This window comes from Anopheles ziemanni, chromosome 3 (assembly GCF_943734765.1).
Source record: "Anopheles ziemanni chromosome 3, idAnoZiCoDA_A2_x.2, whole genome shotgun sequence".
Classification (NCBI taxonomy): Eukaryota; Metazoa; Arthropoda; class Insecta; order Diptera; family Culicidae; genus Anopheles; species Anopheles ziemanni.
In genome coordinates, this window is record NC_080706.1 from 9,578,216 (window position 1) to 9,599,104 (window position 20,889).

General features: G+C 42.8%; 2 protein-coding genes across 2 annotated transcripts in view; both read right to left on the reverse strand.

Moving 5' to 3' along the window:
• Nucleotides 1–234: 234 nt before the first annotated feature.
• On the reverse strand, nucleotides 235–1,670 carry LOC131289778 (high mobility group protein I-like). The gene is made up of 2 exons (XM_058319089.1): nucleotides 1,543–1,670; nucleotides 235–662 (listed from the first exon to the last, which is right to left on the reverse strand). The coding sequence occupies exon 2, from the start codon at nucleotides 628–630 to the stop codon at nucleotides 235–237; it is 396 nt and encodes a 131-aa protein (XP_058175072.1). The 5' UTR covers nucleotides 631–662; nucleotides 1,543–1,670.
• Nucleotides 1,671–11,970: 10,300 nt separating this feature from the next.
• Nucleotides 11,971–20,889, reverse strand: part of LOC131289791 (RNA-binding protein Pasilla) — a 69,014-nt gene continuing 60,095 nt past the window's right edge. Inside the window, exons 6-9 of the mRNA XM_058319102.1 lie at nucleotides 20,095–20,283; nucleotides 17,998–18,638; nucleotides 16,356–16,857; nucleotides 11,971–12,221 (exon numbers count right to left, since the gene is read on the reverse strand). Of these exons, the coding sequence (XP_058175085.1) occupies nucleotides 11,971–12,221; nucleotides 16,356–16,857; nucleotides 17,998–18,638; nucleotides 20,095–20,283 (1,583 nt within the window). The remainder of the gene's footprint in view (nucleotides 12,222–16,355; nucleotides 16,858–17,997; nucleotides 18,639–20,094; nucleotides 20,284–20,889) is intronic.

Sequence of the window (20,889 nt, forward strand, 5' to 3'; positions counted from 1 at the left end):
CGATACTGTGTATGTTCAAACACTCTATGTCTACTTTCAAACTTTAAGTAGCCTAAAAGTCGAATGAGGCAACTGGTGTCGAAGTGGTTAGTTGATGGCAAAAACGGCTTTACAGTAAACTGGCTACTCTCAGAGAATAGAGAACCTTTGCACCTATTCCGTATCTAATGCAGCCATAAAGCTGCACCACTCGTCCCTTCTGCCTATCGTTTAGTGAAATGATTTTGTACTGCACTAGGGATTCTTTTTCGGGCGTCCTCGGCCTCGACCGGTGCCCTGGGTAGCCTTGGAAGCTGCCGCCTTTTCTCGCCTGGCAGATTTAGTATTGGCCTTTTTCGTCGTCCCTTTGCGGGGACGACCGCGACCTCGCTTCGCCGGTGCCGGTGCTTCCTCGTTGTCACTGCCATCCGGTTCCGTTGCTGGTGCGGCCTGTCGTTTTTTACTCGCCGATTTCGGTGGTGAGGGAGCAGCAACCTCCTCCTCCGTTCCGTCGGAGTCGCCGTTTTCGACCACGGCCACCGGTTTCACCTTTGCTGGAGACTTTTTGACCTCCTGACCGTTATCCTCCACGTTCACAACGCTCTTCTTGGGACGGCCACGTCCCTTTTTCACCTGTGGTTCCTCGGTCATCTCGAAGGGTGGTGCTCAAATGAAAAACAAAACTAACTACTATTTCGAAAAGGTATTAATATTGAGTGCAAAATAATTTCCCAATTGTGAAATGTAGTAATTGTAAATATCCATTCGATTACATAAAAACTTGTAATTAATTTTAGCCACACAACATCGAAAAGAACAGGAACACAAGAATTATTTTAAGGCCAAAAAATATGCTGTTAAACGAAAATAGGAAAATTAATTGCTTTCGTAATTTTACTCATCAATAATTTTCTCAGCCCCATTTGGATAAGCTAGACGATGGCTTTAGTTGACAAGATGGCCTTTTTCGTGTCAAACAAATAACCTATCACCACATAACCATGCCAGAAATGCAACTACACCAAATTATGATACGACCGGATGTAATTTTCCGTACAAAATAATAATGGGCTGGAAATATTCTCGATCGATTCTCAGAAGAGGATAAAAAAAAACCTCGGCAAGCAGCGCTTGCTACAATATGGAGAAAAACTCAACAATATTCCGTGCGTGTAGTTTTGCTATCGTTACCGTGCGACGGATGGACAGTTTATCGAAGCGTCCCAGGATGCTTACGATTTGCCGCCATTACATTCCACGACGAGATAACGCTAGGCTTCACACGTCTATTTCCATAAGCGGTGCGTTCGATGTTGCGCTTGGACAGATTACGGAAACGATCTTCGCCAAGCGCTTGGTTAAGATTTTCAATATTCTAATGATGCGCGCCCCACATACGATTAGACTGTCAATATAAATTGATGGCACGCCAAGCCAAGCGCATTCGGATGGCGAAGAAAATGGAGAAACAAGATTACAGCACTAAAGCCACACCCGTGGAAAATGGAAAACTTGCACGAAATTGAACCACAATACGTAACAAAACTATCCCGATTTACTTACGCGGTGAAAATGCTTCTTGTTTGAGATTTTTGGCGGCTTTCTGCGGTAGCGAGGGTAGATTGAATCCAACAGAAAAGCGAACGACACGAAGTAGACAACGACAGCTAACTGGCAGCTATAAACTAAAATACCAGTTTTAACGTCAATCGAGTGAATTGGTTCATCATTGCAGCGCCAGAAAGAGTGCACTAGCAGTACTGGAGAATAACATCATATTCTTGATGGTAGAGAGAACAAAATAGCAGTATCATTAACCACGCGAAAGCTAACCAAGGAGGTGCAAGATAGCAAGGTGTGGCAACTTTGACGTTTCTGTCGGTTGACATGAAGAGGCGTTTGAATTATATCGCATTTGTCGACCGTTACGTTGAGTATGAATACAAATGATTTAATCTGAAGCTTGAAGGAGAAACAAAACAAAAACCAAGGTGTTGACCGAAGTTTAAAAATCTGAACAAAATTGTTTTTTCTTTATGTAGAGTAATAAATGGAATGGTCAGAAAACTAACTAAATAATACTGAAACAATCACCCAAACGCATTTTGCATAATCCATAACGGAGAGTTCGATAACAATTTTACATAAATTGACGCTTCAAGTTGATCATTCGATTTACCATATTTCATTCTTTATTAAATCCATAAAACGATGTTGAACAAACTCAATCGAAAACACAGTCGACACCACACATCGACAGCTATAAATGGCATCAGTTTCACACAGACGCCACAGCTCAACGGGTCAATTGGCGCAGCTTTTCTTTTTTTCACCTTTCCCTCCACAAATTCTCTGTAGAGGCAATTTTCTAACTCTATCCTGGAAGCTTTCCATACAGGTCCTTTCCAACCCTTTCAAGTTTATAACATGCCTCTCCAAGTAGCGTCGTGTTCCTACTAAATAAATTCAGTTAAATTTAATGTACTCTTACTGTAACGCCCTATACGCGCACTACCACTGTGCCTCCATTTCATATCCTTACAGCGTTTATTTTAATTTCCTTTTTAATAATTGAACTAATTTGACAGATTCCGGTCACTATATGCTCACTCTCTAAATATATTTCATATGCAAGATGGTTTCTGTCGGCAAAAATTCTTGTTTGCCATCTCTCAATGTATTTGTGGTTAATAATAATTTTTCATCACTCGACTGCACATAACTTCTGTTGCTTTTTTTTTACCCTTTTTTATTATTATCATTAACTAGGTTTAAATGTTTGCTGAAATGGATGTGTTTTTTCCTCTGTTGCGTTTCGAGTATACTCGTTAGATTTTTCTTTGTAATTTCGTTTAATAGTTCTAATCTTCTCAGCAGTTTGATAAACGATGTAAGATGAGGGAATTGTAGAAGTATTCTATGTTTGTTTGCTTGCTTGCTTTTTTTTGTAGATTTTTTCTATTCCTGCTTTTCATTCCGCTCATCATATTGAACCGTACAATGATGTATAAATATGAACAATGTAATATCAATGCCATTTTTTTTATTCCCCCACTAGCTTCATTTTACAAAATGTAAGCTTTGCTGTTTTGTTCTTTGCATTTGACGGATAGGTTTTCTTCTTGTGTATGTTGTATGCGATTTTTGTTTTGAACTTTTCTCTAGTTTTTGTTTGCATGTTTATCGCACATTTCAAAAACTGACCCATTAAGTTTTCACTTTTCCTAAAGATGTAACATCGTAACATCATTGTACTGACAAACAAACTTTATGTATTTGTTAAAATTAATTCAAAAGATTCTTTAGGATTAAGTTACATTTAGAGCAGGAATTCCGACAAAAGCATGGTCGCTACCAGCGCCGAACCATGCCATCTATGCCACCAAAAGGACATACACAGCCGGGTTTATACTCAGTGAAAGATACTTAAGATAACTTATGCCACGTTAGGACATCGAGTGTGGGGTTAATCAGTATTCTATTCCAGCACTAACGGTAATAAAAGGGTTTGAAAGGGCCAAAAATGAAGACGAATGCCGGTATGTGATAAAGCTTTAAAGGTGTTTTATGTTTCAGTTCCACATTCACCATGGAAAGTATTTCCCTTACACAAAACTAGATTTTCCCTACCTTGCACTAGGAAAATACTGGAACCACTTTTGTCCACAGTGTTCTCTGCCCTTTGTCATCCATTCATTACGTTTGGCGTTCTATCCCACGTGGTACGCTTTTGTTTGATTTTGTTTTAAGTTATTTTATTACAGTTTTATTTCCATCCATCGTTCTTCTCTATAAACAATTCTCTTGACACTATCTATTCACTTTTATTTGTTATATTCTCTAATACACTGGCTTTCTTTCTTTTTGAATTATTTCGTTTCGTACTAAATTTTCCCCTCACACATTTCATTCTGATGTCGTTTTGTTTGTCTGACTATAACACATGTTTGCCACCTATTCTACAGTGCCATTATATTTTTTATCTTTTTTGTTAGATGTCTTAGCTCTTTTCTTGTTCTCTTATAAATCGTAGAACAGATTATTTATTTAGCAAATGAAAACGAACATATCAACTTTAGATTTCCTTGCACCGCGTTTCCTACTTCACTGCTTCTTTCGCGTATGCTTAAACGAACTCACCAGCTTTTTCTTTACTTATTTTACCATGCACGATGCCCGATGTAACAGATGCACGAAATTAGCTCTCAACACCACAACGTGTTATGTGTTGTCACTATAATTTGTTTATTAGATGCTCGCTAAACGACTAATAGAAAACCTTTTGCCCACGGTTGTAGGAAACGAGAACAAAACAGAACTATGGAAGGCGATCCTTGTTTTAATTTTCTATTCCTTTTCTTTTTGTGTAATTGTGTATGTTTTCCTTTGCCGCTTAGGGATGCGTTCCACTCGCACGATTTAACAACAGTTACAACTACTAGGCTTTAGAAACAGTCGCGTGTATGTGAGTGAAAGTTTTAAAGTGAGAAAAATGGGCCTCGTAAGTGTGCCGTAGAGTGTGTCGATTCTAGTGGTGTTTTTTTTTATAAAGGGTTTGTACGGATGGGGACAGAAATCTGCTATCAGCTCGCAGGTGAACTCTAAGTTCGCTTAGGTTTTAAGGAGTCCACGTTTTACACCACATGGCGTAAGCACGTGGTTGATGGTTGTTTAAATCTTATTTGAAAATATTGTCTATCATTGTAATGGTATTACACTTTATTCTTATGCTTTGTTATTAAAGATTTTTCGGCCGATTTCGGAGTGAGTGTTGGAGAATGTGCGGGTAGGGAAATGGTTTTATCATCTTATTCAACAACTTTTTTTTTATAATGTTTGCCTTATTAAGGATTTAAGATTTTTTTTTCTTTGACAGTTGAGTTCGTTTTTTTGTTTTAATTAGTTAATTATTTGTTTATGTTCATCCTAAGGGGTATTGTTTCTACAACGGATTTGAAAGAATAACATTCCACCTTTAATGTTGTATGAACTTTTCTTAGTAAGTTCTATATTTATTTCAACCGATGCTAGAAAACAAACTAACAAAGGCTAGTAAACTTCCATGAAGTACGAGAAGGGGTAGACGAGTATCACACATTGCGTGCACAAAACAAGAAAAACCAAGTCGAACCCAAAGCCAAAAACTTAACTTTGTGTTCCTTAAAGTCTACTTTGTGTTATATTTTCTACAGGTAATAAGTTCCATTCCATGCCAATCCCATGCCGCAGCCCTTTTTGAATTGTTTTCTATAATAGCTCTTCGTCCAGCGCAGCAATTTGGGACCCCGAGGACGTGTTGGCCGGAATTCGGTTCTGGTACCCACAGATATTGTTCAACCATTAGAGTGTGTGTACTGTTAAAGGGCACAGTGGAAAAAAGGGGGATATGGAATTGTATATATATATATTTTTTCCGGTTTAATATGTGTGGTATGAAAATGCTGCTCCTAAACATGCTATGCGGACGCGTAGTCAAATGTGTGCCTTACGAAGTGTGCTTAATGGATTGAAAAGGTTTATGCCCGATATCCTGTGTTGCATAAAAGGGTATGCTTCCTATCAATGGGGGCACAGGGTGCAGCTGGCGCACCGCTTTTGTTAGTAAAAGTTTATATTTGGCAGGTAACCGCGGGAAAAGGATGAGTATGTACGTGCAAAGGTGTTTAGATTTAGAACAACTGGCAACGATAGTGTTTGTGTGTTGCTGGGGCAAAACCGGTATTAATCAATGATTATTTCTGGTGTATTTTCATTATTGATAGCGTTAGCCGTACCACTTTTGATTTCTGATACTTTTTTTTTCTTTTAATTTCACCATATTTAACACTTCCTCCAATTTCAAACTTTTTAATTGTGACAGCGCACACACACACACCGATTTTCTGCGAATTTTGTTTTGCCCACTGGGTTAGATAAAAACCCTTTTTTCGCTGATTTCTACCGTTTTGCGTGAGTGCATTAAAAATTCTGTATGTTGTACCACTTTGAACTCATACTTTGTGTTTAATTTGTTGCTTCTCTTTTAGATGAACTCTCAGTCTACAAATATAGATTTCACTACATTTAACATTTTTTGTTGTGGGTGTGTTGGTTGGTTTAGTGTTTCTTTTTTTTCTCTCCTCGCTTTCGATATAGAAAGGTGAAAGGTTTAGGAAGAACTGCAACACCAATGTGCTGCCGTGGATAGTGACAATAGTAGTATGCCATGCGTGCTTGATGTCGGTTGTGTGGTTATCCTCCATTTCATAGAATAGAAAAATCATTTTTCTTCGTTTCGTCTCCAGGATGGGAGAGAAGCAAATGGTTCGTTTAATGATAGTTGTAAGAATGTAAGAACTAACGGTACAAATTTAGCTTTTCCGGTGAATACCTGTTTTTTCAATCCTTTTTGTTGAAATATCTTTACCAACCATGGTTGTATATTTATTATTCTTTTCGTTTTTTATTTAAGGTACGTAATGCTCTTTCAGAAAGGGAACGTTGTTTTGCGTCATGCAAAGTCCATTCTCTAGTTCGTTAAAAAGGAAATTGAGGAAGAATAAACGATAAAATAAGATGTCCTCGAGTGTTCAGCGTTCCAATGTGCGGGAATTGCCCATGCGGGGGCCGGTGCCTATGTTGGAGTGTATGCTTGTGTGTGTGTGTTTTTTTTATCCATTCAACAAGTAACAGCAATAGATTCATCTACCATCACAACGTTAGACATTATCGGCACGCTAGTTGCCATCTGTTTTGTATTGACTTCCCGAACTATGTACACTTTAACCACCTTCAGTGCGACTTACTTTTGTTGCAGTGGAGTGGCTCGCCTTCCTGTCATGGGTTTTTGTTTGTTTTCTTCTACCACGGCTGCTTAGTACCGCTCCGTATCCTTTCGGTTTTTGGCGGTAAATCCTGCCCGACTCCCACCCCCATCAGATCCGCACCGCGAACCGTGTGTTGTACTATCGATTGCTGAATCCATTTTCATTTCAATTCAACTGCTTATGAGCCCTTGTCACTAGAAACGCGGAAGAATAAACAGTAAACACATCTAACTGCAACACATATAAGACAAAAAGGACAAAAAACAAAACAAAACAAACCATCAAAATAGACCTGGGATGAGCTAAGAGGAAAATCAGAACCAAATCAAGCAAACAAGAAAAGAACCGAAGGTGAAATAAAAGGAAAATAAAATCAGTACATCAGGCGAAAATAATGTATAACAGCACATAAAATAAATAAAAATAAACAACAGATTTCCAGCAAAGTTACAAAAACAAAACAGTAAAAGAAAGACGAATAGCACCAACAACCAACGTTGCAAGAGAAAGGGCCCAGGGTCAGATTGTTCAACCGGTGTGGTTGGCAACTCCATATGTGTTTTTTTTCTCCATTAATTGTCTCATTATATTCCATGTATTTTCACTAAATTTTGTTTCATAAAACGCTCCGTTCTTTCGGTTCCCCTCCCCGTCTGTCTCGCGCAGCTGTAGCATTCGGGCCGCCATTGTCCTAGTCTACTCACTTACTTACTTCATAAGTTTCATTTCCCTTCCACAACGGTAACGATCGAATCCTTCGATTCGCAGCATTTCTTTTACACACAATTACGTGTTTTTTTCCGCTCTCCACTCCTCGGATGGATAATCGTTCTGTTGTTTGTTTTTTCTATAATTTGTTTATTTACTAGTACACCTTTCGTTGAATGGCGCTCATCTATTTGCAACTCTTCTCTATAGTATCCTTACAATGTGTGTGTGTTTGTGTTTTTTTTTGTGTTGTAGTTGTCACCCTCGCTTGACTACTAATATGTGGTGTACTATTTTGCAGATGTTGCACGCATTTTCCTTCAGTTTCGTTTCCTTCGTCATTTCACTATAAATATAGATAAACTTTGAATAAAACATAACACAGTAGATAGAAGAAGATGGTACGAGTGTAATGCTTGTGTTTTACAATGCGTATGTGTTTAATGCTCGTGAAAATGGTGCGTGGTGTAACGGGATGGTAACGGGTTTGGTATAACGTTTGCCCCACCGTTCGAAGGTAGGGCTTTCCGGCTTTTCCTTCCCTTTCTTCCGGGACACACACGTGGTGTGTGGCGCATCGCCGGGAAAGGGGTTGACCGATTAACTAATTTATTTGGAACTAGATGTTTTTTTGTGTGTGTATATGTTTGTGTGTTGGTGGTGGATTGTGGACGAGACGCGTCTTTAAGACCGTATCGACTACATAAAACTAACCCGTGCAAGCTTAATGTTCTTTTCTTTTTTCCGTATGTGTGTTGTATTACTTTCCTTTAGCTTAAGAATCTATTTTTCTTTTTTTTTACCAGGCGAACCTTCCTTCGCCCTCCTTTCAACGCCACCGATCGCTCGCTCTATGGTTTCATGTAATGGTAACTGAACAAAGATCCGTATTTAAAATTACACAATTATCTTTACGTGGATGTTTAGTATTTATATATTTATATATGTAGTGATGTGTTTTTTTTTTCAATGTTTTGCTATGTATAAAGTTATATACGGACCAACTTTCGCTTACGCTGTACCCGTTTCCGTTCCGGACTTTAACCGTGTTCCCCAAGAACATTTCGCGACCTGCCCCAACGTGTGGGGTCCTTTTTTCCTTTTTCATTTGGCAACCACGCACATTCACGCCGAATAAGAACCCATTCCACGCGCTCCAGTGACGTCGTTGGCCGCAGGGGTGCACAATGGTTTGGAAATGTTGTTATGTCGTTTTGGATGCAAATTTTAACAGTGCAAACAGGTGACCAAACGGGACTTAAAACACTTTGGAAGGTAACACCCGTCTCGGGGCTTTTCCATGTTGGATTAGTTGCTGTGTGTCCGCGGACAGGGTTGGCACGTACACAAGCGAACATGTCTTTTTCTGCGTTTCGAACAGGTTGTTTTTTCTTTAAAACAAAAAACCACAGGGAAATCAGGGGCAAAGTCCAACATTCCGCTGGCAGCCAGTGCGCCGTTTCACATCCTGGCACGGGGGGGGGGGGGGGGGGGGGGGATAATTTTGGCGGAATGTTCCTCTGGGGCGCCTTAGGATTCCGCCATTCCCATAACCTCCACGGGGCCAAGGTTTATCGTCTTTTTGGTTTCTTCAAAGGTCATTCCACACCGTGCGGTTTCGTTGAAATAACTACCGATTCCCTAACCCTAACTAAACCAGCCGCGTTTAAGCTGGAAGCAAAACGAACGAATAATAACATGCAAACTGAAAAAAGGACATAGTAACTTTCCTCCGAGGCGAGGCTAGTGTCATACGATGAAGAGTTTCGGTACATGATAGTGCATAACAACCAGATGCGCCAAAACATCAATAATGGTAAACTTGATGCCTATACCTAGTCTGAGATACTCCAAACAGAACCTTTAACGCATTCTTTGCCACAAAAGAACCTGTGTTCCCCTTCAACAGCTACGTACGTTTCAAATCGCTCGTTTTGCTACTAATTTACCGGTGGTTTACGACTAACTAAACAACACTAAAATAAGTCAAAGGAAAAGAAAGAAATTAACCCTTTAGGCCTGGCCTGGAACCCGTCGCAATGGCGCACGGAGGAAATGTGCACATTTTAACCGACTCTCGGTTATTAGTAAGTAAGCGAAAACAAAAAGAAACAATACGGATGAACCAACCGATTAAAGTGATAAAACCGTAACTTTATATACCACCTCCCTCCCCCGAAACGGCACCGATCGGTCCGATTGAGGATGGCCGTGGCTTACTAGAAGCAGTAACCTTTATTTCCTACGCCTTATGCCCTAACCTACATTCATGCACTAGTGAACGTTTCCGTAGTCCGTTGTAAGGAGTTTCATCCGTTCGTAACAAGGCAAATCTTAATCGTCAAACAAACACTAGAATATTTTTCGCGTTAAAAGTAATAAAAAAAAAAAAATACACCCTTATATAAACCATTCCAATTCCATTACTTCCTTGCTTCCGTCGCAAACACTGATTGTCTGCCCGATCGAACGCTAACTATTCCACTTTTCCCGACGCCTTTCGACCGTTCTGCGATGAGAACGAGGTATTAAGAAAGAAGGTTTAAAATTTATTAAAGTTAAAAAAAAATAACATACATCCCTATAAAACTTACACCTTACGAGAAAGAAAACAAAACACGAAGGCGGAAGGTACTCCCGGTTCGGTTATGGCTAGAATGAACATCACTACCCATCGATACGCCACCATTGCGGTCTTTCTTGCTTTCGGGTGATAATATGGTTTGCGGAACGAATGTGACAAAAGTTTAAAAAAACAAAATGGTAGAGTGCATGATTCGGTTTTGGTATTCGTTAACGATGACTGGCATTGCAGAGGGCACGATCGCCGAACGGTAACCACTGTACGCCAGGTACGTGGCAGAGTATAACGGAAACCGAACACAACCATCACAATGTCCCTGGATGATGGGTGTGCTTCGTCACAAAAACATAATGTAACTTTACTAACCCAGGTAGGATGGCCCATGGCAAGGAGGGAGGATCTAACATCAGGTGGAAAAGCAACGTAAGTACGCCTGTTCGTACGGTCATACTAAAGTTCCACCCGCTCATTGCTAACAACAGGGTTAACAATAATGCAATGATACAGAAATTGAACTTTTAAAAACATAACTTTCCTACGAGAAACATAGTGAAACAGGTAACAAAATTTGCATTCCACCCAAATCGGTAACAAGAATGCATGCAAGTTTCAACATAGGGGCTAAAGGGGGCTAGTCATAGCTAAACAAATGACTGATGATAACATGTGTTGTGATGCGTGTCGTTTATCGTAACCGTTTGAAGTTATGCGTGATGTGTTTGTTTGTGTTTATGTGATTTTCTTTGAATTGCGATTTTTACCACCTTTTTTCATCACACTCCAACAGTTTTTCTAACTCTAAACCTTCCTTTCCATTTGCCTACATTGTTTTTTTCATACATCTTTTGATTTTGTTACTATTGTACCACGCTCCTCGTTAAAACTGTGTAATGTGTGTAGGTGTTTGTGTGTATGAATTGTTATTGATTCATCACGGTTTAATTTACCTAGTAAAATAACAACTATAAACTAGATTATTTTCCACTCCACGAACGTTCGATTCATGTGTATGTTTTCATGTTTGCTATGTTGTCTGTGTCTGCTGTATTAGTTATAGCTAGTATTCCACTTTCCATTGCTCGCTTTGCACTTTCTCGTCCTTTCTTTTCATTTTGCCTACCCTCGCTGTTCGCTATCACATTGCGAAATCGTTTTATAGACTTTCCATTTTCCTTCCTTTCCGTTTGTAGGTAGCATTACGGTTATAACGATTGAAATTTTAACGCTAACATGTCTACTTGTTTATGTTTTGCATGCTTCGTAGCATCGCGCACACATGCGCGCCTCCAGTTGTCCTTCGTTTTCGTCACTAAACTTAAAATGGCGCCTTGCACGGATAAAAATGATTTTAAAGAGAACAACAAAATTATTCGGAACAAGAAGTACGTAACAAACAAACAAACTCTTAACTTTCACTGCCTTCAAAACGAAAACGACGCCTCTCGCCTGCTGCAGGAAGCAACGCGAGGGTAAATAATAAGGAAGATATAGATTATGAAAGGAGGACCGCAAATCATTGTGTGTGTGTGTGTGTGTGTTTGTATGTTTGTGTTTCTGTCCGCTGCCTATCGCTCGCGTTTAATGTGAATGCAGCAAAACGATCGTTTGCCCCCTGCCTGGAAGGATATCACACTTCACGATGGCCGGCCACCGACCAACGGCCTGATGCGCCATTTGCCTTACATTTCCTTCGCGCTTGGATCGCTTCTCTATCGCTTCTCTCTATCTACCTCTGGCCGGGCGGGCGGTGACGTCGGCTCAGATTAAAGGATGCGCTACGTACAGGTGAATGTTTGCCTTAAACTCGTCGATGGCGGCCTGCGGGCGGCCCTTGGCCGTGCCGGCAAAAGCTGCGGTGGCGGAGCCGGCGGCTGATGCGGCGGCACCGCAACCCTATTGCGACACGGTCGCGACGGACGCGGCCGACGTCTTGTTGGCGGCCGCCGCCGTCTGGCAGGCGCGCTTCGTCTCCTCCTGGCTGATGCGCTCCTCGATCAGGAACTGCGCCACGTTGATGGCGTTCGGCTGGCCGGTGATGGTGACGATGCGGTTGCGCGTGCCCGGCGCGAAGATGCCCTTCTTCGAGATCTGAATGTTGGCTCCGGATATGTGCTGGATCTCGACCAAACTACGCCCCGCGGGTCCTGCGATGTTGGACGTTGGATGTGGTACGATTTTGGGTTTTTGGTTTTTGATTTGTTGACGATGCGAAAACGAGAAAGAGAAAAACATTATCAGTACGCTCCGGTGCGGGGTGGCTCGCTGCATCATCGCATCGAATTTGTGACGTGCAGTTTGCGGACGCCGTTCCAGGAGGCGGAGGTGGACTTCAGTGCACCGCATGCTCCAGCGCCGTTTCTCCTGGAACGGTGTCCTCTGCGGACGGATAGAGGGTTTGAAGAAGCGTTTCACCATCACCAGTTAGTAAGCGCAGAGGTCTACAGCGTAAAGGTTAAGCGTTGATAGGGCAATAAGAGGGCAGCAAGATGAAGCCACTTGTAGAGGGGGCTTCCAACGCCACAGCAAGTTTGACCCAATGGTTTACTTTTCGTGTTGATGCAAAAGGTTCGGTTATGTAAGTTTTTAAATAGCAAAAACAATTTGTACCGAAAAATATTATATGCTTAGGATGTATTTGGTATCAAGTCTAAAAAAATATTTTTATTACGTATGTATTTTAATTAAATGTCAGCCCATAATTTGCATTTGATTAGCTTCATTTGTTACAAAGGTTTAATCAAATCTTGTTTACCCAGTTTTTGTAATAGCTCTTTCCTTTCCACAATGGTTCTGTGAACTACAAGCATGATAAATACAGAGACATGAGATGCCCTGAGGATGGTTTCATTCCTGGGACGCAACCTGATACCCAACACCAGAGACATTCCAACTGGAACTGTGACACCTGTGTCCACAACTATAGCATTCTAGCAAGCTGTACGATGCGACTTTTTCCAACACGCACAACCCCACCAAGCGATTTACGAAACAAACCCCCTCGCTATTCGGCTAGGACTTAATGGAAACCCTCAAGTGATCGTGCAGGTTAGTCGATGGAGCAAATGCTGTTTTCTACAAAGAATGTTTCCTATCGCTTTGAAAGATGTTCCTGGGCATCAATCCCACCCGAGGGGGGATAGCTTTTGAGGTTGGGTCAAACTTGCTGTGGCTTTCGAGGAAACGTGAATGTTCAAAGTGATACATTGTACCAAGCGAGAAAAGTAAAGCAGACTTTGGGTTAGATGAAGTGTGTTTAAAGACGACGCGATAAAGATAAAGCAACGGTAGTGGAAACATATATATAGTACGAAGAAGTAGAAGTAGAACAAAAAAAGTGTATATACTTGGCAGATAGGGACAAAAAAGCGGCCATATTCGGTCTCGATCGATCGTTGCACTTGGGCGAGAAACACGCACGCAAGTTCCTCTCGCTCATTCTCTTGCGTTCGCTCTCTCTTTCCCATCTCGGAATGGTTCACTTAGCAAAATGGGATTTTTCGGGCCACAACGCGAAGTGTTCCAGCGTCGTATAAGCTCGAAAAAGCTGGTCGGATCGCAATAATACGATCGCAAACGATCGATGCATCACCACGTCGCGTCGTTCTGTCCTTGCTAGCTGTCAGTCGACTGTCAGTTACTGACGAGCCCTATGCCTATCGTAGTATCCTGGTGGTTTGTACTCATGGCATCAATGTTTACTAAGGTTCTAGTGCTATTCTTCAACAAATGCGTGTGATTCTTATCGTAAGGCTTCCTTAATCTACAAAATGTTTTTTTTGTTTGATAAAATGTCGAAGAGACATAAAGAAAAAGAATAAAATTAAACAAAAACATAACAATAGATAGTCTTCTGGTAAATAGGATCGAACAAAGTGGAATGATTTCATGCATATGGCAACCCTGGATAAAGATCTAGACAATATTATCCTACCGTTCGGGCATCGACGATGCGTTTATATCATATGACATTTCCTTCATACCCTCTCAGAGGTACAAACAGTTTAAAAAAAAAACAGCTCCTTAAAACTGCAAGCTCAGTGGACACACTAGGTCTTATCACATGTACGATGTGCTTCGTTCTACACGAGAGAATCATTAGATTTCCGAGCTTCCGCGCGATGCGCTCTGGAGCGAATGTGGAATTCTTCCCCAGCTCTGTAGCTTCTTTCAGTGGCAACAGGTTAGGTGTCGGTGGACTGCGACCTGGGACGAGTTCCGGGTCCGCATCCGGTGAGACTTGGGTGGTGTTTGGTATGTGTTGAAGTCTTTAGTGGCATTCGTTGTACCTTCTAACGCTTATCTGGCTATACGCGCTACCCTGGTGAGTCTTATCTAAGTGTGACTGTGTGCATGTGTTCGATATCGTGGCACGGTTTTGCACCGTTCTGTAGGGAGGGGGTGTGTTTTTTTTTTGGGTCGGAGTCAAAGTGGTCTCAGAAGTGATGATCGATTACGTTGTCGACCGAGCTCATGGGATATTGCAGAAATGGCATGTATGTCGATTGCAGGTAGGGATTACCTGGAAGAGTAAACGTTTATTTGGTCAAATTGTGGCTTGCTGTCGAGCAACGGATGACGGTTTATTTGAAGCTTGTATTTTCGTTTAATTGATTCAGCATTGTTTTCTCTTTTGTTTTTTCGTTGATACAATGGAATGGCATGGGATTTGGTCGAATGAACACTGCAGAAGCAGTGCAGTTATGTTATGCGCCACTCTCGACTCTGTTGGTAGAACGGAACAGACCATCAGGATGATGACGCACTGCTCTCTGACGTGTCGTGACATGGGCGTGAAGGTTGCCGATAATGGTTCTCCGGAAGCAGTGACATGATGCGTGGAATCCAATGATGATTTAAATAAAATTTTCTTTGTACAACGATGTAACGCTTGTAATGGTTCCATACACAAGTGAGCGTACGATAAGAACGGAAAGAAGGGATGATCGATGAATTTTGTACAATTGGCTTTATGTTTCTGAATTAATTATAGATTGTATTGTACAGAAAAAATGTTCAACAGAGTTTGTTAGTATCGCTAGAATGTTTATAAAATTTAGATTTATGAAAAGCAACTCCGAAAAATTAGCTTATCTTTCTGGCGATCTTTAATTCATAGGTCGTATACACACAAGTTGCTTCACATAAAATAAAATAAATGTGTAACAAAAACTTGTGTTGATTGTAGGAAATTGATCCATTGAAAATAGTGTTTCATATTTGGCAGGGTAGTTTATTCCTTTGGATGAGGTAAGCGATGGTCGTACAGCGATCATCACTTTGATTTAAAATTGGCTTGCTTGTATTAAACTAGAGATTACCACATATAAATGTTCTACCGCCTACTAAGTGATATAAAAAATGACAACGAAAAAGATCTCGTATCAGAAAACAGATTTCGACCAGGTTTGAATGTGTTGTTAGTGGCAATGGGCTGCTGCTACTTGAACTCGAAAATTTCATGAAATGCGGTTACGATCTCTGAGCTCGATCGAACAACCGTCCGTCGATCAAGTTCCTTCCCCCCCACATCCGCCTCTCCCTCCCTATTTGCTCCCCGTCACCGATGGTGGTGATAGATTTCCCGAATGACAGTAAGAGAATTTTGTTTTCGAAAGCGCGCAGAGAGATGAACGAGAGAAGATCGTGAAGAGAACAGCGTTGAAGAAGACGCAACGTAGGGTTGTAGACGAAGGAGAAAAAAGAAATCGATAGAAAAAACAATCCTTCTCCAGGGGTACCTTGGACCCTGGTTAGTGTTTAGGGACCTTTAGTTTGTGCACTTTGTGTGAGAGAAGGATTGTTGTTTCGGTGTTTTATGGGAAGATATTATATAGAAATATAAGAAGAGAAAGGTGAAAATTTTGGGGAAAACGGCTTGGCGAGGAACCGAAGCCAAGGTTGGAAGCATGATTTCCAACGGAAGAGAATGTAAAATATGGGATGTTGGATATAGACGTGGTGTGCGAAGGTTAAGCATGAGGGTCAATGGACATGAGTGATATGAAAGTGATGAGTATTTGAGAGGATTAAGCGAATAAATGATAATGTTATGTGGTGATGGTCCAAATTAACCGTCTTAAAAAAGGATGACGTGATGGGAGTTGGATGATTGTATTTATGCGCTCGTTTGGGTGTGTACGTGTGAGGATATGAAGGTGTGGTGCGTGTAGTTCCACTTCTGGCAGGAATGGCGATTGAAATAAAAAACAAGGGCCGCAAAAAGAAAACACCAAACGACTGACTGGTTGGGAAACAGGAGTTCGGTGCGCGAAACTTACCCAGGATGGCGCCCACGATCACCTCCGGGATCTCGACGTTCTTCTCCTTGCTGGTGCTCATCTCGGCCGGCGTCGGGCTCTTGCTGAGCGAGCCGAGCGTCTGGGCGGCCGCATTGAGCGCGCTCTGGTTGCTCAGGCTGAAGGCGTTGTTGTTGATCGAGATCGGCGTGGCGGCCTGCGTGCCCGGGTGGCGGAACGGGTCGAACGAGGTCGGATCGTAGCGGTCGATGGCGGTGGTGCGGGGCGTCGCCGTGCCCGCGCCGTGCAGGTACGAGTCGAGGTTGAGCTGGCCGACGGCGCCGTACACGCCAGGGGCGGCGGAGGCCGCGGCCGCCGTCGTCGGTTGCATCTCCGGCATGCCCAGGTAGCCGAGTGTGGTCGAGTGCGTGCCGTTCTGCAGGCCGACGCCGATGCCGAGCACGCCGTACTTGGCCAGGACGCCGAGCGCCGCGTGCACCTCAGCCGTAGCCGTGTCGGAGTAGCCGGACTGTCTCATGGCACCCTGCGCCGTTCGCGTTGCGCGTGAGGGTTGAGGTCGGTTGAGTTTGTGTGATGACGTCGGACCGCAGCAGTGGGAGGTGGGGTTCAGCCGGGGAAAGGCGCCCGAGAAAGAGAGAAACACAAAATACGGATCCATCGAAATGGAAAATGAGGGGAAAAGAGAAAAAAAACGGAGAAAAAGGAGATAAGTTAGTATGGCTGATTGGGAAGGTCGGTAAGAGAAAGTAACAAGCTCAAAACACGGTACACTTAAACATTTGGGATGGGTGGGGACACAAACAAGAGCACTTGACGGTTGTGGCAGTCTCAGCTAATATTATCGATTAACATAAAACCCTCCCTTTGACGTTGACTACTGATCTTTAAAAGCCAAAAGGGTAAGTCAAGAATTGGTGGCAAATAAAGTACTCCTGAAACTGCCACAAACCGAAGAACGGGACGGTCCCGCGGGAGATATTGGAGCTGGAAAATGCTACTGCCAGAATGCCGTTTGCTTCATGTGGAACATCGAACATAGCGTTCGCGAGCCCCGGATGATCCTTGGGGGGAAAAATCAAGTAGATAACGGAAAAAGAAAAGCCCATCTCGATGCGGAATGTTTTTGGCGGATGGAAAGAAATATGATGATCAACATGTTTGGCCAAAACCGGCGGTAAGTTCGCGGGTGGAAAACCGTACGTTAGATGCATTCTTTGGGCGAGGTGTGGAAATAAATTTTGTAAAATTAAATAAAAAAAAAATACGGCACACACAACACACGGACAGAGAGCGCCATGTACGAACATGTAATGAGGCAAAACATGTGGCTAGATAGACACTGACGGCGTAAGGGCGATAGAGCAAAGGCAAAGAGAGATAGACATCGAGAGAATAGGGACTGACTGAGGACGGGTAGGTCGGGGGTAATTTGATTGAAGAAATATTTGCACAACTATGTATATATTTATAAACTGAAGATGTGGAAAAGAAAAGGAATTTCCAGAAATGGACTGACTCCGGTGAAACTCCGCGCGCGATGTAGGAAGTTTTGGGGAAATTGGGGATTGGGATCACATGGGATGGGGGGGATGTGGCTGGGGGAAAGGGGGTAAACAATAACAGGGTAAGAATATTTGAAAGAAAAAAACCATGAAAGTTCTACCTTAATGTGGTCAAGCAATTGTGTAGTAACTGTAGGATTAGTCTGTGGTGATGGTGCACCTAGGTTTAATGACAGATTAAGTCCGGTGCCATTGACCAGCAAACCGGCCGCCGTCGCACTCGGCAGGGGCCCGCTGATGGCGGAGTTGAGTGATGCGGTGCTGGAGCTGAAATTGGGAGTCTGTGAGGCGGCGAATGGCGAACCAGTGGGGTTGAAATTGGCCACCGGTCCGTTGATGTCTGCGTATGATACGTTCAAGCAGGTGCCGGATGATGGGTCTTCGACGATCTTGGCCAGGATCATCTTGCATGCAACTTTGTTGTTCTCCTTCTCGCCGATGATCGTGATGCAGCGCTCCTGCAGCGTGAGCTCTTTCGGCTTCTGCGAGATCTGCACGTAGGAGCCGGATTCCTCCTTGATCTGTTTGATGTACGCACCGGCCTTACCGATGATCATGCCCGCGGTCGAGTTCGGCACCAGGATCTTGACCTGCTTGTCGCGCTCCTGGGCCTGCTTCGCGTCCGCCTCGGTCAGTGCTTTGGTCATGTCCGGTTTCTCCCGGATCTTGTCAATGATAAAGTCGAGCACGGTCAAGATGCCATCGACCGTGCCGCTAATGAGGCAGACACGCTCGGTGGTTCCTTTGAAAATGAAGAGAAGGTCAACATGAGAGAAAAAGAAGAGAGAGAGAGAGAATAGAGAGAGAGAAAGAGAGAGAGAGACAGAGAGGGAGAGAAAAAAAAAGTTGATGAGCCTGAACTGTGAGTAACTTTGTACAAATGGTTCTTAAAGATTTCCTTCAAAAAGGTACCAAGATCACAAGACCAAATGGACTAAGAAGTGGGAAGGGTACGTTGGGACGATGTGTTTTTTTGGTGAGAAAAGAATAAAACAAGGATACTTTTTAGTCAGACATCCCGACACGCTTTGAGGCAGGTTTGTTAGAAACTTTTCTACTTCATTAGCACAAATGAAATGCACTTTCCTTAAAAAGCTGAAGACATGTTTTATAGTGAACCTTTTTCATGCAATTAAAACGTCAAACCGTGCCGAGAGAATGACTTCCAAGGGAAGGCTAGAACCTTTCTGTTTGTTTCTGAGAACACATCAAACATCTCCGACGATGGGGGAAAAGTGGAAAAATGACAAGAACATTTCGATCCCACTAGTCGGTGGGGGTGTTTGCGTAGTCGCGCCGGAGCACCGAGAGCACATTTCCCGAGCTGCACGCTGGAGACCTTGCTAGAGGGATGTTTGAAAATAGATATGATTATTGTGGCTGATGTCGTTGATCGGCATGATTGTGTCCTTTTGTGACCCGACCGGGGGGTGGGTGAGGCGACAGAGGCGCAGAAGAGATGTTGTCGTTTGATAATGTATCTATATAAACAATAAAACACGTGACCAGCGAGTGCACACGATGGGCGGCAGGCATGAAACGCGCCAGAGAGAGAGAGAGAGAGAGCGGCGACAGGGAGCGTGATACACCGAAAAACGGATGAAACAGCAAATGTTGCGGGGTTTTGTAAATACATATATAGCAAAACAAGGAAAAGAAAAAGGACACGTAAAGTGCTAGAACGTAAAAACAAAAACAAAAAAAAATGTTTGCCATTTGCTAACAATCGATAGCCGGCGAGTTCGACGAGTTAGGATACACGAATGTTTTGGTGTTTTGTTGTTTGCAAAATAATGCGCTGCTGTTTGTGGATGATTGGAGCATTTCGAATTCGATTATTTTGTGAGCGTGACTTTTGCGGAGCGCACAACAGAGAAGAAATCAAAAAAGGTGACACAAACAAAAACAGTACATGTTGGGTAAATATAAAATTTAGGGAAAAGTTGTAGTTGTTTGAATTGAGATTGTTACGATATTTTTAAAATTATATTTCCATAGCATCATTATCCTTTTAACAGCAGAAATAAAACTCAACTAAAACGAGGCTCATCACTGCACGTCGACCGATTGACATATCGATCGTAGCGCGAGGAAACGTGATGGAAAGAGTAAGAGAAGAAGATCGTGGGGATGCCAGGGCAGGGCAGAAGAAAAAGGGGCTCGGGCGGGAGGAAAACATTAGAGCCGACGGCACTTACCGGGGTAGAAGTCATGCGATTTGGACATCTTCACCCGTGCACCCGCGTCCTTCTGCAGCGAAGCGATCGTCTCGCCCCCCTTGCCAATGATGGCGCCGGCGGCCACCGACGGCACCAGCGTCTTGAAGTGGTAGTTGTCCCCGCCGCCATTGCTGGTTGTGGTGGTGGTGGCGGTGGCGGTTCCCGTGGCTGTTGGAAAACAGATTGAGATGGAAACAACGAAGATGGATTAGTAAAAACTGGTAAAACTTGTGCTTTTTTAAGGTTCTTAAATAACATTTTCTAATTTAAAATAGTTGACGAACTGTTGGGTCAACAAATAGTATGTGCTATATTGCTACGAAATATATCTGAATTCACCAGATATACCGATCTTATGCGTAAAACCACATAATAAGTTTAATTTTCTTTCGATCGTGGGAGAGGGAGTTAGCTTCATGGATTGGTATCTGATACGCCAACACCCAACGATGTCTAGCCACCAATCAACTGAGACATAGGACATGATCAAACAGCACCAAAAGACAACCGGTGTCAGCGTTTGCTTATCGCCATACTCGCTTTGCTTGGGGTCCAAAGCAGAAGCGGTTCACCTTGAAATTCTCCGGAATGTTTACGGACGTGGTCGTTGAGGTGGAATTGCAGAAGCATATAGCACCTACGCGTGTTAACATTAGTTTGTCCTCCACCCCCATTCGCCCCCACGATCGCGTCATGTTCGTGTGCCATACTGTGGATTTTTTCGTTGGTATAAAAACCTTTTCATTTACTCAGTCCTTCACCGTTGATTTTGCT